General features: G+C 40.9%; 2 protein-coding genes across 2 annotated transcripts; one reads left to right on the forward strand and one right to left on the reverse strand.

The window, feature by feature from the left end:
* Positions 1-204: 204 nt before the first annotated feature.
* On the forward strand, positions 205-4,405 carry spc24 (SPC24 component of NDC80 kinetochore complex). The gene is made up of 6 exons (XM_038694195.1): positions 205-297; positions 2,219-2,402; positions 2,644-2,788; positions 2,886-2,990; positions 3,993-4,069; positions 4,170-4,405. Exons 1-6 carry the CDS (start codon positions 223-225, stop codon positions 4,274-4,276), a joined length of 693 nt encoding a protein of 230 aa, XP_038550123.1. The 5' UTR covers positions 205-222; the 3' UTR covers positions 4,277-4,405.
* Positions 4,406-6,455: 2,050 nt separating this feature from the next.
* Positions 6,456-9,919, reverse strand: s1pr5a (sphingosine-1-phosphate receptor 5a). Its single transcript, XM_038694188.1, has 2 exons — positions 9,709-9,919; positions 6,456-9,041 (listed from the first exon to the last, which is right to left on the reverse strand). Exon 2 carries the CDS (start codon positions 8,787-8,789, stop codon positions 7,617-7,619), a length of 1,173 nt encoding a protein of 390 aa, XP_038550116.1. The 5' UTR covers positions 8,790-9,041; positions 9,709-9,919; the 3' UTR covers positions 6,456-7,616.
* Positions 9,920-12,919: the final 3,000 nt, after the last annotated feature.

Below are 12,919 nucleotides of genomic sequence, written 5' to 3' on the forward strand. Positions count from 1 at the left end.
TATTTTCCTCTAATTAGGAAATGTACCAAAAAAGCTTGAAGTCGGAACAAAATAGAGATTGAGTGTGGATGAGAAAAGGGCAACAGACACATGAGACAAGAAGGGCTGTTTCGCCTTACTTCATAAACCTAGAAAAATCCGTTGAGTCTGTTTTGTCTGGTACCACATGAACCATGTCAGCAGGTGGCGGTATGCACGTGAGAGGCTGCTCGAAATCCGCCAATGACCACAGAAGAAGAAGAAGAAGAAGAGGCGCGCTCACGGTCTGAATTTGAATCCTGGAAAAAGAGTTGCACGGTAAGTTTTCTGCTTCTCTTTTAACAAAAACGAGCTTATTTTTGTCTCCATAAACGTTGAGCTTACTAGTTAGGTATAGAGTCGGTAATATAGCTTGTAACTTGCGCTGTTGTTACTATCATTTTGTCATAGTTTATTTAGCCACTTGAAACTAACGTTTACACTTTTTGTGTAACCGTGTTGTAAACAGGACAACAGAAACAACACAGCGAGGGCTACGTTTAGCCAAGAGTTTTACCTGTCAACTACCCTATGTTTCTTTGACTGGTGGGTCTTGAGTAGTTTCTCAAGTGCAGTTTTATGGCACTGGTAGCGATATTTTTATGTTAACGTTACTTCTGTTCCTCTTCACTTAAAAACAGATGAAGTTCATAATTTGGCTCGGCTGCATTTATCTAAGAGCTGAATATATCATTTCTAACTTGATTTTATAAATATTACTATGTATTATTTCAAGGTGTTCAGAGACATTGGTTCATATTGACATGATGGCATCACAAAGTTGCTACAGATTTGTCAGCTGCACATCCACAATGCAAATCTCCTGTTCCACCACATCCTAAAGGTCAGGCTCTTCTGGATTGAGATCTGGTGATTCTGGAGGCCGTTGGAGTGCAGTGAACTCATTGTCATGTTCAAGAAACCAGTTTGAGATGATTTGAGCTTTAAGACATGGTGCATTGTCCTGCTGAAAGTAGCCATCAGAAGATGGGTACACTGTGAGATGGACATGGTCAGCAACAATATTCAGGCAGGCTGTCGCGTTACAACGATGCTCAAGCTATTAAGTGTGACCCACACCATTACACAACCACTACCAGCAGCCCGAACACGAGGCAGGATGGATCCATGCTTTCATGTTGTTTACGCCAAACTCTGAAACCATCTGAATGTTGCAGCTGAAATCGAGACTCATCAGACCAGGCAACGTTTTTCCAATCTTCTATTGTCCAATTTTTGTGAGCCTGTGTGAATTATAGCCTCAGTTTCCTGTTCTTAGCTGACAGGAGGGGCACCCTGTGTGGCCTTCTGCTGCTGTAGCCCATCTGCTTCAAGATTCAATGTGTTGTGCGTTCAGAGATGGTATTCTTCATACCTTGGCTGTAACTAGTGGTTATTTGAGTTACTGTTGCCTTTTTGTCATCTCAAACCAGTCTGCCCATTCTCCTCTGACCTCTGATATCAACAAGGCATTTTTGTCCCCAAAACTGCCGCTCACTGGATATTTTCTCTTTTTCGGACCATTCTTTGTAAACCTGTTTCGTGTATTAATCCCTTACTATCCAGCACAAATCTGAAGTTTTTTCGCACTGCTTTATGTCTCTTTACGTCTAAGTCATATGTTTTATGTACATTAGGATTTATGAGATGTTGAGCATTAAAATCCCAGTAGATCAGCAGTTTCAGAAATACTCAGACCAGCCCAACTGGCACCAACAACCATGCCACGTTCAAAGTCACTTAAATCCCCTTTATTCCCCACTCTGATGCTCGGTTTGAACTTCAGCAAGTTGTCTTCACCACGTCGACATGCCTAAATGCATTGCGTTGCTGCTATGTGATTGGCTATTTGTGTTAACAAGCAATTAAACAGGTGTACCTAATAAAGTGGCCGGTGAGTGTAGGTTCAGTACATTAAGATTAAATCAAAAAGTAAACACTTCACTTAAAATGTTACTTTTTTTTTATCGAGTTCAATAAAGAACAATTGACTGCAGATGCAGTTGAGTAACATTTTACACTAACATGTTATGGAGTATCATTACACTGTAATATTGCCCTTTCAACTGAAGTAACTCATCTATTCCTTCCACCACTGGAGAAGGAGGTGGTTTATATTATCTGGTTGTTTAGTGTTGTTGATAAAGTGAAGCTTAACACGCTTTGATGACCTCACTCTCTTCTGTTTTGTGCTTTCTAGCCGGTCAGTGTCACCGCCATGGCTCAAGGTCATAAATTTCAAGATTTGGAGGAGACGGGGGAAGTGTTGGTGTCCTTCATCAACAGCAGCCAGCCTGAGAAACTCCGACAAGTGAAGGATGAACATCAGAATCTCTTTGACCAACATGTAGAAACTAAAAAGATTGTTACACAGATTTTAAAAGGCAAGTAATCAGACATTTAATCATCTATTGTTTTTCAGCTGTCAATGTTCTATTATTCACTGTCACATAAAGATGAATTGGATATCTACAGTATAAACTGTGTCTGTGTGCCTGTCCTGAGTTCTGAGTTCTGAGTCTAATAGAATTTCAGCACCAATTAGCCAGGTTACATTTAAGCATCCATCTTCAATGTTCCCTCTTACTCCTTTGTCATCTCTTTGTCACTGTCCTCCATCCCCAGATATGGCTCAGATTGAGGAGAGTGTGGGCCAGAGGCTGCTCGACTTTGAAGAGGAGAAGCATCAAAGGGAAAAGGACCTGGAGGGCCTGCATGAACAGCTGAGGCAGTGCACAGCCAAGAGCCAGATCACAGACTCAGAACTACAGTATCTTTTTATATGTCTGCGTTTGCCATTGAAAATGAATCCTGTCTTGCCTTTTACCTTTTTTTTTATTTTATTTGCATCCTTAATCCTCCTCCAGACTTCTACGGAGAGAGTTTGAGAGTCTGAGAAACACCGAACACGAGCTTCAGAATCTTCAGAGCGAGGTGGATGAAGACACCACAGAGGTCATCCCTTCAGCAGTGTGAGTCTAGAAAACTGAGTAATCAAAGGGTCCTTTGTCCAAGAAAATATCCTGCTGCAGTTGCTACCTTCAGTCACCACATACTCACTGTGAAAATGGACTGCATTACTTTCTGGATAATAGACATTTTAGTGCAGATCTCAGTTTGAAAAGAAATATTGTATTAATTATGTAATCTGAATGGAGATGTGTACAGGGGGGATGTTACTGTATATAACATGAACACTGTATAGTGTATATAATGCAATGTAATCCAATACCATGGCCCAATAATTGATACTGTCTTGCTGAAGGTTATATCTATGAAGTCGTTCAGAGACCTGTATTGCACAGGTTATAGTTTACTTATACAGATTTGCTTTGTTGCACAAAGTTAATTGGCAATTGTTTTGATAACTGATGAGTAATTTCAGTCATTTTTAAAGGAAAAAATGGTTTAAGCTTTTTAAATGTGATGATTTTTTTATATAATAAAGTGAATATCACAGTCAGACAAAACAAGACATTTGAAGACATCACCTTGGGCTCTGGCCTAATTTATAATGAGAATTTGTAATTCATTTCTGACATTTAATAGGCAGAACTATTGAAGAAAATATAACAAAAACAAACGTTAAATGGTACGGTAAATGGACTGACTTATAGATAGTGCCTTTCTTGTCTTCCACCACTCAGCTTTACACTACAAGTCACATTCACCCCATTCACACCCTGATTGCAGTGGCTACCACTAACTGCGTCCATAAAGCTGATGCTGTCATCTCTTCACGCATTGTTGAAATTTGAGCAGAAAGGAAACTTTCAAGCACAGGATTTAATAGACTCCCAGACAGCGATGCACTGCTCCTCCAAGGACAGAATTTCACATTTAAATCCTCAAGTTACCTTTGCAGTAGTCTGTTTCGCTCCCCTGCGCTGTTCTCATGTGACTGCTGTCACGTTTGAGAGTCATAAGTATTTTGATGTATTTTCTGATTTTTGTTTTTAATCTTCCCTCAACAGGTATGTGGCTCAGGTGTACTACCTAGTAACCAAGATCAAGTGGGAATATGACACGCAGCCGAACATCTTAAAAGGAGGTACAGCTTTGTTTTCTGTTTATTATTTTGTGTGTAGCGTCATTGCATGTGAGTCTGTTAACATGGCTTCAGATTGTCAATCTGTTTTCTTCTCCTGCAGTGCACTATGGTGCGGACCTGGCGACTCCCATCAACATTGACACATCTGAGCGACCTCGGAGTGACGTAAGCGACCAGCTGTGGGCCTTCGTCAGCACTAAATGGTAGCTGAAGGACGGTGGTGACAGAAATGTTGTGTACATTATTTTTGTTTGTCTGTACATTTATTTGTTTTATGTTCTATACAGCATTTAGATTGGTTTTAAAAATTAAATATCTCAGACCTGTGATCCAGTAGTTTCAGTCTCTAATTGTATTTCAGCAAAATGGATTCATCAGAACATTTTGTAGCGTTAGACGAGGATGGAGAGGGTGTTGACCACTAGATGTCGCTGCAGAACTATTTGAATGAGTTGATGTGTAAATGGCTTCTTTCCTTTGAACCCACACACACTCAGATGAGATCGAGAGAGATACTCTTTATGCCGTTTTTCAAATATTGGTTTCGTTAGAGTTTCATACTTGGGTTACATGATGACAACTGAGCAAAATACATTTGCTGAGAAGTGAAATATTTAGAGGAGGCATGTAGGTGGATTAGTCAGACTAGTTTACTAAAGTTTAGGCTAGTGGTTCCCAGCCATATAAACTCAATAACCCTTCACCAACACCACATGTCATGTACCAAAAGTGAACATTACTTTCAGCAACATTACTTTCATTCATTACTTTGATTTCAATTGTTTACCCTTACTTTTAACCATCTATTTCAACCATTTGTTTCATTACTTAAACTGTTTCAGCTTCTCTGCCTGCTTGCTAACTAACTAGCTGCACTGTCGGTTGCAACATGTGGTGACAACTGACTCAGCTTAATGGTTATTCTAAAGTTCCCGAAGATCAGAATCTGCTTTATTGCCAAGTAAGTTTGTACATACAGTGATTTTGCTTTGGTGCTTAACAATTAACATAGCAGGTAGAAAAATATAAGAAAGATAATGGTAGAGCAAGTACTGCAGGTCAAGAATCATACATATAAAATTGACAAAAGATAAGTACAACATGGCTGTGGTTTATTTTTAACCCCTATCACAAATATGTGGAGATATAATCAGATCATAATGGCTTTTATTGTGTTGAATTTAGTTGAGTAATAGACACTCTGTAAAAGTAACATTGTTGATTACAGGTTAACACTTAATATTGTTTGGCATTGTTCTCTGTTAATCTGATTAATTTAGAAAACAACCTCTGCCAAAACGTTATTGTCACTGGCATCTGTAAGTGCAGCTGTACCAAATGAAACCATGAAATCCATCTCCCTTTAATTTGTGAAAATCTAGCCATGATGGCGGTGAAACAGCAAAAATAAGTGGCATAATTTAAGTAATGAGAACAAGATGCTGGAAACTTCTATCCAGGCAACACTGATGGTGCCCACGATGTGTTTCTGCATGTGTATTATTATTTACCCACCTGCTTTACTGAGAACTGAAACCTTTTCCTTCTTTGAAAAGGGAGTTAAGCTATGATTGTGTACCACTGCAGCATGGTGAGTGGTTAAGAGTGGGCAGGATGACGTTCTGTGTTGGCGAGGCTTATAATCACACGTACCATAACTTGGAAGAATTGTGCACCAATATGTGGTTTCCTTACGGTAAACAGAGGATCGGCTTCACTAGCTTGTTTCTGCAACTTCATCTATTCTTCAGGCACACATGATATCAAGTGGTTAACACGTGGTTTGCATGGAGATGGGCGTTCTAAGGCAACATTGAGCCCCTATCTGTATATTGACTTTCATTGCTATGGCGTTGAAGTTACCTATAAGCTGTCGAGGTTTCAGTTTGCACTGTTCAGTGTTCAGTGTTCTATCCAACGTCCGAAAGAAGCACAACTAATTTTCACTTGGGTTTTACTAGGTTCACTTTTAATGCTTAACTTGCTGTTAACTAGTGTTCTTTTGATTATAAACATCTGTAAGGTATATAATGGTATAAAATGTTAAGAAAAACTGAATAAAATACCAATAACTCAGTGTCAGTATTTGCAAAGCATTTTGTTTCATATCAGCAACCAATTATTGAGACTTCATTAGATAAAACTAGTGTGGAATAATCTCTTCTTAATATGTAGAAATCATATATTTTTGACATTTTCAGAGTTAATATATTTGAATGTAATTTGTCTGTAGTTTATCTTACTGTGTTTGCGTGTATAACAACACGTATATTGTTTAGCAGTAATGCGCATGACAGGTGATGATCAGTGAGATCTGAAACCCTCCAACTTTACTGAAAGCTCAGAATCGGATGACTCGCGTGAGTAAAGGATGTACAAACCTCCATTTAAACATCATTCACATATGTTTTATTCAGTGCACATATAAAAGTGGCATCATAACTTAAGTGATGTTTTTACAATACAAAATGCTGCTTTGATAAGCTCAGAAAAAGCATTTAGAAAGTATACCAAAAAAAAAAATCAGTAAATAGATTTGTTTTCTTTTTACATTTATGTACAATATTACAATTGGCAAAATGTCACTATGACCACAATGAAATTCCCCTTTGAAGCCCACACAGTCTGTTGTCTGGGTTGTCATAGATTCATTTCATGGGGATCTTTCTCCAACAAGAACGCTTAAAATACTCATTTTTGTCCACAAGCTATAGCATATCACAGCGATATTCTAGTTTGTTAAACCAAGAAGGCATCAACAAACCTCCACTGTCAGCTTTATTGCTTTTAGTCATTCATCATGTGTCGCTACATATGTCGAAGGGACCTCCAAAGCTGCAAGCCGCTGAGCACAACCCTCCATATGACGTGTTCAGTGCGTCTCTGGGCTGCTGAGCCTCTGATCTCTGCCGAGGGGACCTCTACCCAGCTTTGCTGCTGACCAAAACTCATATGGCAGAAATTACATGGTTTGGCAGCAGACTTTGGGTGTGGATGCTCGGTGTTAACAACATATCATTATATGCTACACAGGGAGAGGAGATAAAGATAAATCTCGTCGTGCTTGAGCCTTATCCCCCGGTCTATCTGATGTACAGCATAATTGGCTGTGTTTATGTGAAATGTCTGCACACATTCTTTGATTTTGTCTTATGTGCAAAAGCAAATGCCCATAAAATGAAATGGCATTTTTTTCCGCAGAGGAAATAACCTCAGACAAATACTGGTTTTAAGTGTCTGAAAGACAAATGTAATGTAATACTTTACAAGAAACTTTCAATTTCTGTTTTTCATGAATAAACTGTTAAAGCAAATATGCACAGAAGATTGAAAAAGTTCATGTTTTTCTCCCAATTTGGACAATTATCACATACATTGAGCTTTTTCTGTCCATGAGGATTAATACCAAAAGTCAGACAGAGTGCAACACAAAACTTCATATCCTGTTTGCTCCACCGGACCACAAATGCAGCTCAGATCAGAGATACGCCCTAACAGTGGTCTTAATTTGAATACTTGCTCTCAGTGTTAAGTGTGAGCCTCTGTGTCATGTTTTCAACATCCTGGGGTAAATGGCTTTGATTGTAGAGGGTGTACAGTTACCGGAGGACACTGTCGTCTCCAGACCCTCCAGTCTGTGAGAGGCTGCATCAGTCTTACTGGTGCTGCAGTCCAGGAAGGGCATCCCGATCTTCTTCACCTGTCCGTCCTTTGTTATGAGGCAGTGTCGGCAGAGGAGCCTGAGGATGGCCTTCCTCATGTCCTTACTGGTCAGGGTGTAGATGATGGGGTTAAGAAGGGAGTTGAACATAGCGATGCCCAGGAAATAGTCTGCCTTAAGGAGCACCTCGCAGCTTTTGGCTGGGCAGCAGAAGTCCAGCAGCAGGAGGATGAAGAGGGGCAACCAGCATGCGATGAAGACTCCCAGGACTATGGTGACTGTCTTCAGCAGGGCCATGTACTTCTGGGACTTGCGGTAGAGGCCTTTGCGCTGTGGAACCGAAGCGAGGCGCTGGGTGTTGGACTTGACGATGCGGAAGATGCGGACATACAACACCACAATGGACATGAGGATGCCGCTGAAGACAGTGATGCAGAAGAGGATGTAACTCTTGGCGTAGAGCGGGAGGACTGTGGAGCACTGGTCCAGCTGTCCTAAACAGTTCCAGCCCAGGACAGGCAGGATGCCCAGGAACACAGACAGCACCCAGCTTGCTCCAATCAGAGCAAACATCCGTCCCTGTTTGTCCCCCTGGTACGGCTTCATCCTCACCATAGTGACATGGCGCTCTATGGCGATGGCCAGCAGGCTGATGACCGAGGCGGCCAGCATGATGAACACACCCCCCTCCCTCAGGAACCACAGCACCGGGGTCATGTTTAATGTTTTGGCGCCAGACATTATGATGTTCACCATGTAGGTGAAACCTGCGAGCAGGTCAGAGAGAGTCAAGTTGCCCAGTAAGTAGTACATGGGCACATGGAACTTCTTGTTCTTCCATATAGCCAGTAGCACCACAGCGTTTTCTACCACTATAAGCAGGCAGACCAGCAGGAAAGCTATGGCCTCTGGTTTGAGTCCTGCCTTGTACTTGTTCTCATTCAGTTTGCCTGTGTAGTTGTAGTGCTCTAAGATGACTGCATTGCTCTGGTACTCACTAAACATATGAAGTAGTTTTGCTGTGGAGGAGGACTCTGTGGCCATTGTTGGTGCTTCCATAAGTGCTTTCCCTTTTCTTCAGCTTTTCTGTTTTTATAATTAGATCCACAGATTAGGTGTCATAAAGTCCTCCGGTTGGGCATTTCTTTCTTTGGGGTTGAAAAGACAGAAGCAGTCAGCTGTTGTAGGCAGGGGGAAAAATGATGGTTTTGATGCTGTCAAATAGGATATCCTGTGGTTTGAGAATTTTTCCTCCCAAAATAAAATTCTTTCAGTGCCTGGGCTGCGCACTAGGAGGCGATCAGAGCCAGCCTGCATTAAAAAAGAGGGAAGCAAAGTTAGTACTGATACCAGAAAATAAGCACGATAATTAAAGACAGGGAAATAGATTAGCTTATTCAATTAATTTAGAAACCATATCCGATATCCAGAATACATAAAGATGATTGCACATAACAGCGATAATATACTATATGGAACATGACCACTGCAGTAAGAACTTCTAGGACAAAAAGGGGGTCCAGGCTTCATTGGGAGTAAACTGAGAAAACACATTCAAAATAGGACATTTTATCTATTGACCTTAGCGGCAGTGTTTTTCTGCCTGACTTTATTTAAACCAACATACATAGGCTACAGTATTAAACATACTGGACCTTATAAATATCTAACTATGTATTTTTCATTTATGCGTAAATACGCATCTATCCAAATATACAAGTATATGTATAGTATAAACTGAACTCTTACAGACATATGAGCCTATTGGTTAATCATTTCTTTTCATAAATATCCACTTTTATTTGGCATGTAGCAGAAACAGTAAAACAAACTGCTTAAAGACACAGTAAGAGTTGGGATACATGATCCACTACAACAAAGTCACTAAAAATGTATTAACGAGCAGCACAGACGCATTTCACGCCTCTCTATGCATCTTATCGGTCCAACATACTAAAAACGAAACTTTTCTACGCACCAGTAAAAACGTGTGAATATCCAGTGAAGCTCCAGCAGCAGCAGCAGCAGCAGCAGCAGCAGAAGGAGCTATCCCACGGCCGGAGAGGAGGACACGGGCTCAGTCGTTCAGTGCTGCGCAGCGACATGTGAGTGTGGGAACAGAGCAGGGCAGGACTCAACATGTAGTGGGTTGGTCTTCAGTGTTTGCCCTTCAACGTTTTTCTTCCCTCCTCCGCCTGACCCCTTGAGTTTTGTTTTTGAATTTGCCCTCAAGAGGAATTAGAGCTCGGTGACAAATTATATGTTTGCGTTTTTCATTGCAACAGACGAGGAAGAAAGTGAGATGCTCACCTTATCAGTTTGCCCTGAGGTTCAGCTAGGCTGCTGTGAAAATGTTGGCTAGTCGGTTTGGATTAATATTCTTTGGAAGGGTAATTATGGCTGCAGATCATCACAGCTCTATGTTGCTCTTCTGGTTTGTCAGATTATGGGGACATCTCTCTCACTCTCCCATGGTTAATAAGAGAGAACCATCCCACTCAGAAGAAAACTCAAAACTAAACACCACAAGTGAATTTGTCAGTGGAAAAATAGTAATTTGTGAGACCGGTGTGGCTGAGTCTGTTCTGCAGGCCAGAAACCCCAGATTTCAGAAAATAACTTACACAGATAGGCTTCATCTGTAATTATCTTTTAGCTCACACATCAAAAAAATTCACTTTTTTGGCACACAGGCCAGTAAGAAGTCTTTCCCCCCCTCACAGATCCCTTCACAACTTGCTTTAAGACACATAAATACTCTGCTTTGAATAGTAATTTCTGCACAAAAGGTTCAATTACCTCATCAGGAGTTAATTTGCATTTACTCCTTCTCGCTCATTGTAAAGTCCAGGCTCTATGAAAAAGCAAATGTTTTTCATTTGAAAAGTGTAACAGCTGGTCACAAAATGTCTCCTCTGAAAAGTCCGTGATCGCTCTTTGTGCACTGGAGGATTTTACTTTTCACGCATGTGTAAGTTTCATATTGAACCACGATCCGTTTCTAGTCTGATGTCACCAAGTCATACTGTACACATTTAAGTTGAGCACAGAGAAAACAGAAAAACCTTCTTGTGTCCAACTCATCATTCTCTTTGAAGGTCAAACACAAATGAAAAGACAGAGCGGAGTGGGACTTAAGCTGGCTTTCACCTACCTGTTACTCTTTGTCTTCCTTCTAAACTGCTTTGTATTTGTGATGTGAAAAGTGCTAAAGAGATTAAGATTGTTAATGTGTTTCCTAACTTAATCACCATCTCATTGCAGTCTCCACCTAAATTCACTATCACAACAGCAAACACAGCCAGAGAGATCAAGATCACACAGGTCCAATCCCCAAATCCATTATTTCTGTAAGCTATGAGATAACTGTTGTTGTGAATTGGCACTATATAAATAAAACTGGATTGAATTGAATTGAATTTACCTGCCAGCTTTTGATGTGCATTTAAAAAATGTTTTGTTGATTTTTTTGATCAACAGATTTTTATAAATTAAGTCATGTCAAAATCAGTTAATCCATTAATCATTTCAGCCATTTTTCAGGCAAAACTGACAGACAAGTGAGCATTGGCTGCTTTTCTTCAGCTAGGTTTGCATCCAAATGTTACAAAAATGTTCCAGAAAGTTAGCAATAAAAGCCAATTGATGTGCATTTCCATCCACTATATTTATATATGTAAAATGATGACGTGTCTGATGATGTCTCCTGTCATATTCCGTCTCTTCAGTGGAGCGGAAGCTTCAGTTTACATTTAAAGCCAGGGTAGGCAACGTTAGAGAACTAGCAGAGAGACTAGTATCCCCGTGAAAAAAAATCCCACCTTCTCCCGTCAGGCCTCCCCCAAAGCCACTCCCCCAAAACACATTTTCATGTGAGTGCAGGGGCACATTTTACAATGCAACAGCCACAGCCACTATTTATAATTTTTTCATTTTTGTGTCAGCACACTTGATTTTTTGATTGCTGTTGGAATCTAATGATAATTTCAACACATATAACAGAAAATGCTTCTGAAATAAATTGCCTAGCCCAGCTTTAAACCACATGCTTTACGTACATCATGGTTTATTCGCTAAGTCTGTTTCCATTGCACAGTGTTGTATTTTGCGCTCATTGAAACAAGCGTTAAAATGTTTTTGCCATATTTTGACTTTTGTTTTTGCATTTCCAGCGTTCCCTCTGTTTTGTACGTAAACAGGCCTACTTTTTGTTCTGAACAATTTTTCCTGGCCCCAAACTTTAGTCAAGTTCCTCAAGACACATCAGTAATTATGAGTGACTAGATAAATAACACCTTCTCACTTTTAAATAATTTATTATTTGCTCACTGGCACTACAGCGATCGAGGTAGCTGAAAACGAGAGTCATCCCAACCACTGATGTGACACTGGCAGAACGGCGGGGTGAGTGAGCGAAGGCTGGACTGGGCCTTCTCTAAACAGGAAGCTGCCTCATTGTGCCTAGAAAAGAGAAGGATATCCTTGAGAAAAAACACAGATGAAGTCACTGGTAGGACTTGACACATAGAGGAGGGACCTGTGGGACTCCAGTGTGACGTGCAACCAACACTTAGAGCACATAGTCAACAACCTACTCACTTCCACAATAGGCGTCATTGAAAGATTGTACCAAATGTATTTACAGCAGGAGGCGGGGGATCATTTTATTAAGAGACTTTGCCTGAGGGTCTTAACTTTTGGTTTGAAATTCTAGCCTCTATAAATAGTTTTTTTCTTTGCCCATGCATCGGCACAATCATTCTTATTTTAGCTTCGACTTGCCACACCTGCTTGACTGGGATCAGTGTTTCGTCCCCTTTAAGTGATTTCCAGTTGGTGCCTGCCTGGTTGTAGATGAGAGGTGCTTCCCTGACTCATCCTCATGCTCTGCCTTTCCTCTGCTCCCCGGGGCCCACCCAAGTGACGACCAGGTTGAACCACCATGCCCTGTCTGTCAGCCAAGTGGCAGTTGGGCCCCCTGCAGTGACACCGTGACAAGCTCTCAGTGTGCCGCCTCTGATTAGTTAACACACAAAGACATGACAGCAGGACGCTCTGCTCTGTCTTTTTTTTTTTCCCACAGTGGGGATCTGCTCCGTCACTGCTTCTTTCCCTCAGGCCACAAGCAGACTTTTAGAACAGAGTGTCCAGTCTGGACCCACCCAGTCGTCACCCTGCCTGGGGGGGTA

Source organism: Micropterus salmoides, unplaced genomic scaffold (genome assembly GCF_014851395.1).
Source record: "Micropterus salmoides isolate LMB-PRFRI ecotype aquatic unplaced genomic scaffold, ASM1485139v1 Ms_hic_scaffold_10, whole genome shotgun sequence".
In the NCBI taxonomy this organism is placed as follows: Eukaryota; Metazoa; Chordata; class Actinopteri; order Centrarchiformes; family Centrarchidae; genus Micropterus; species Micropterus salmoides.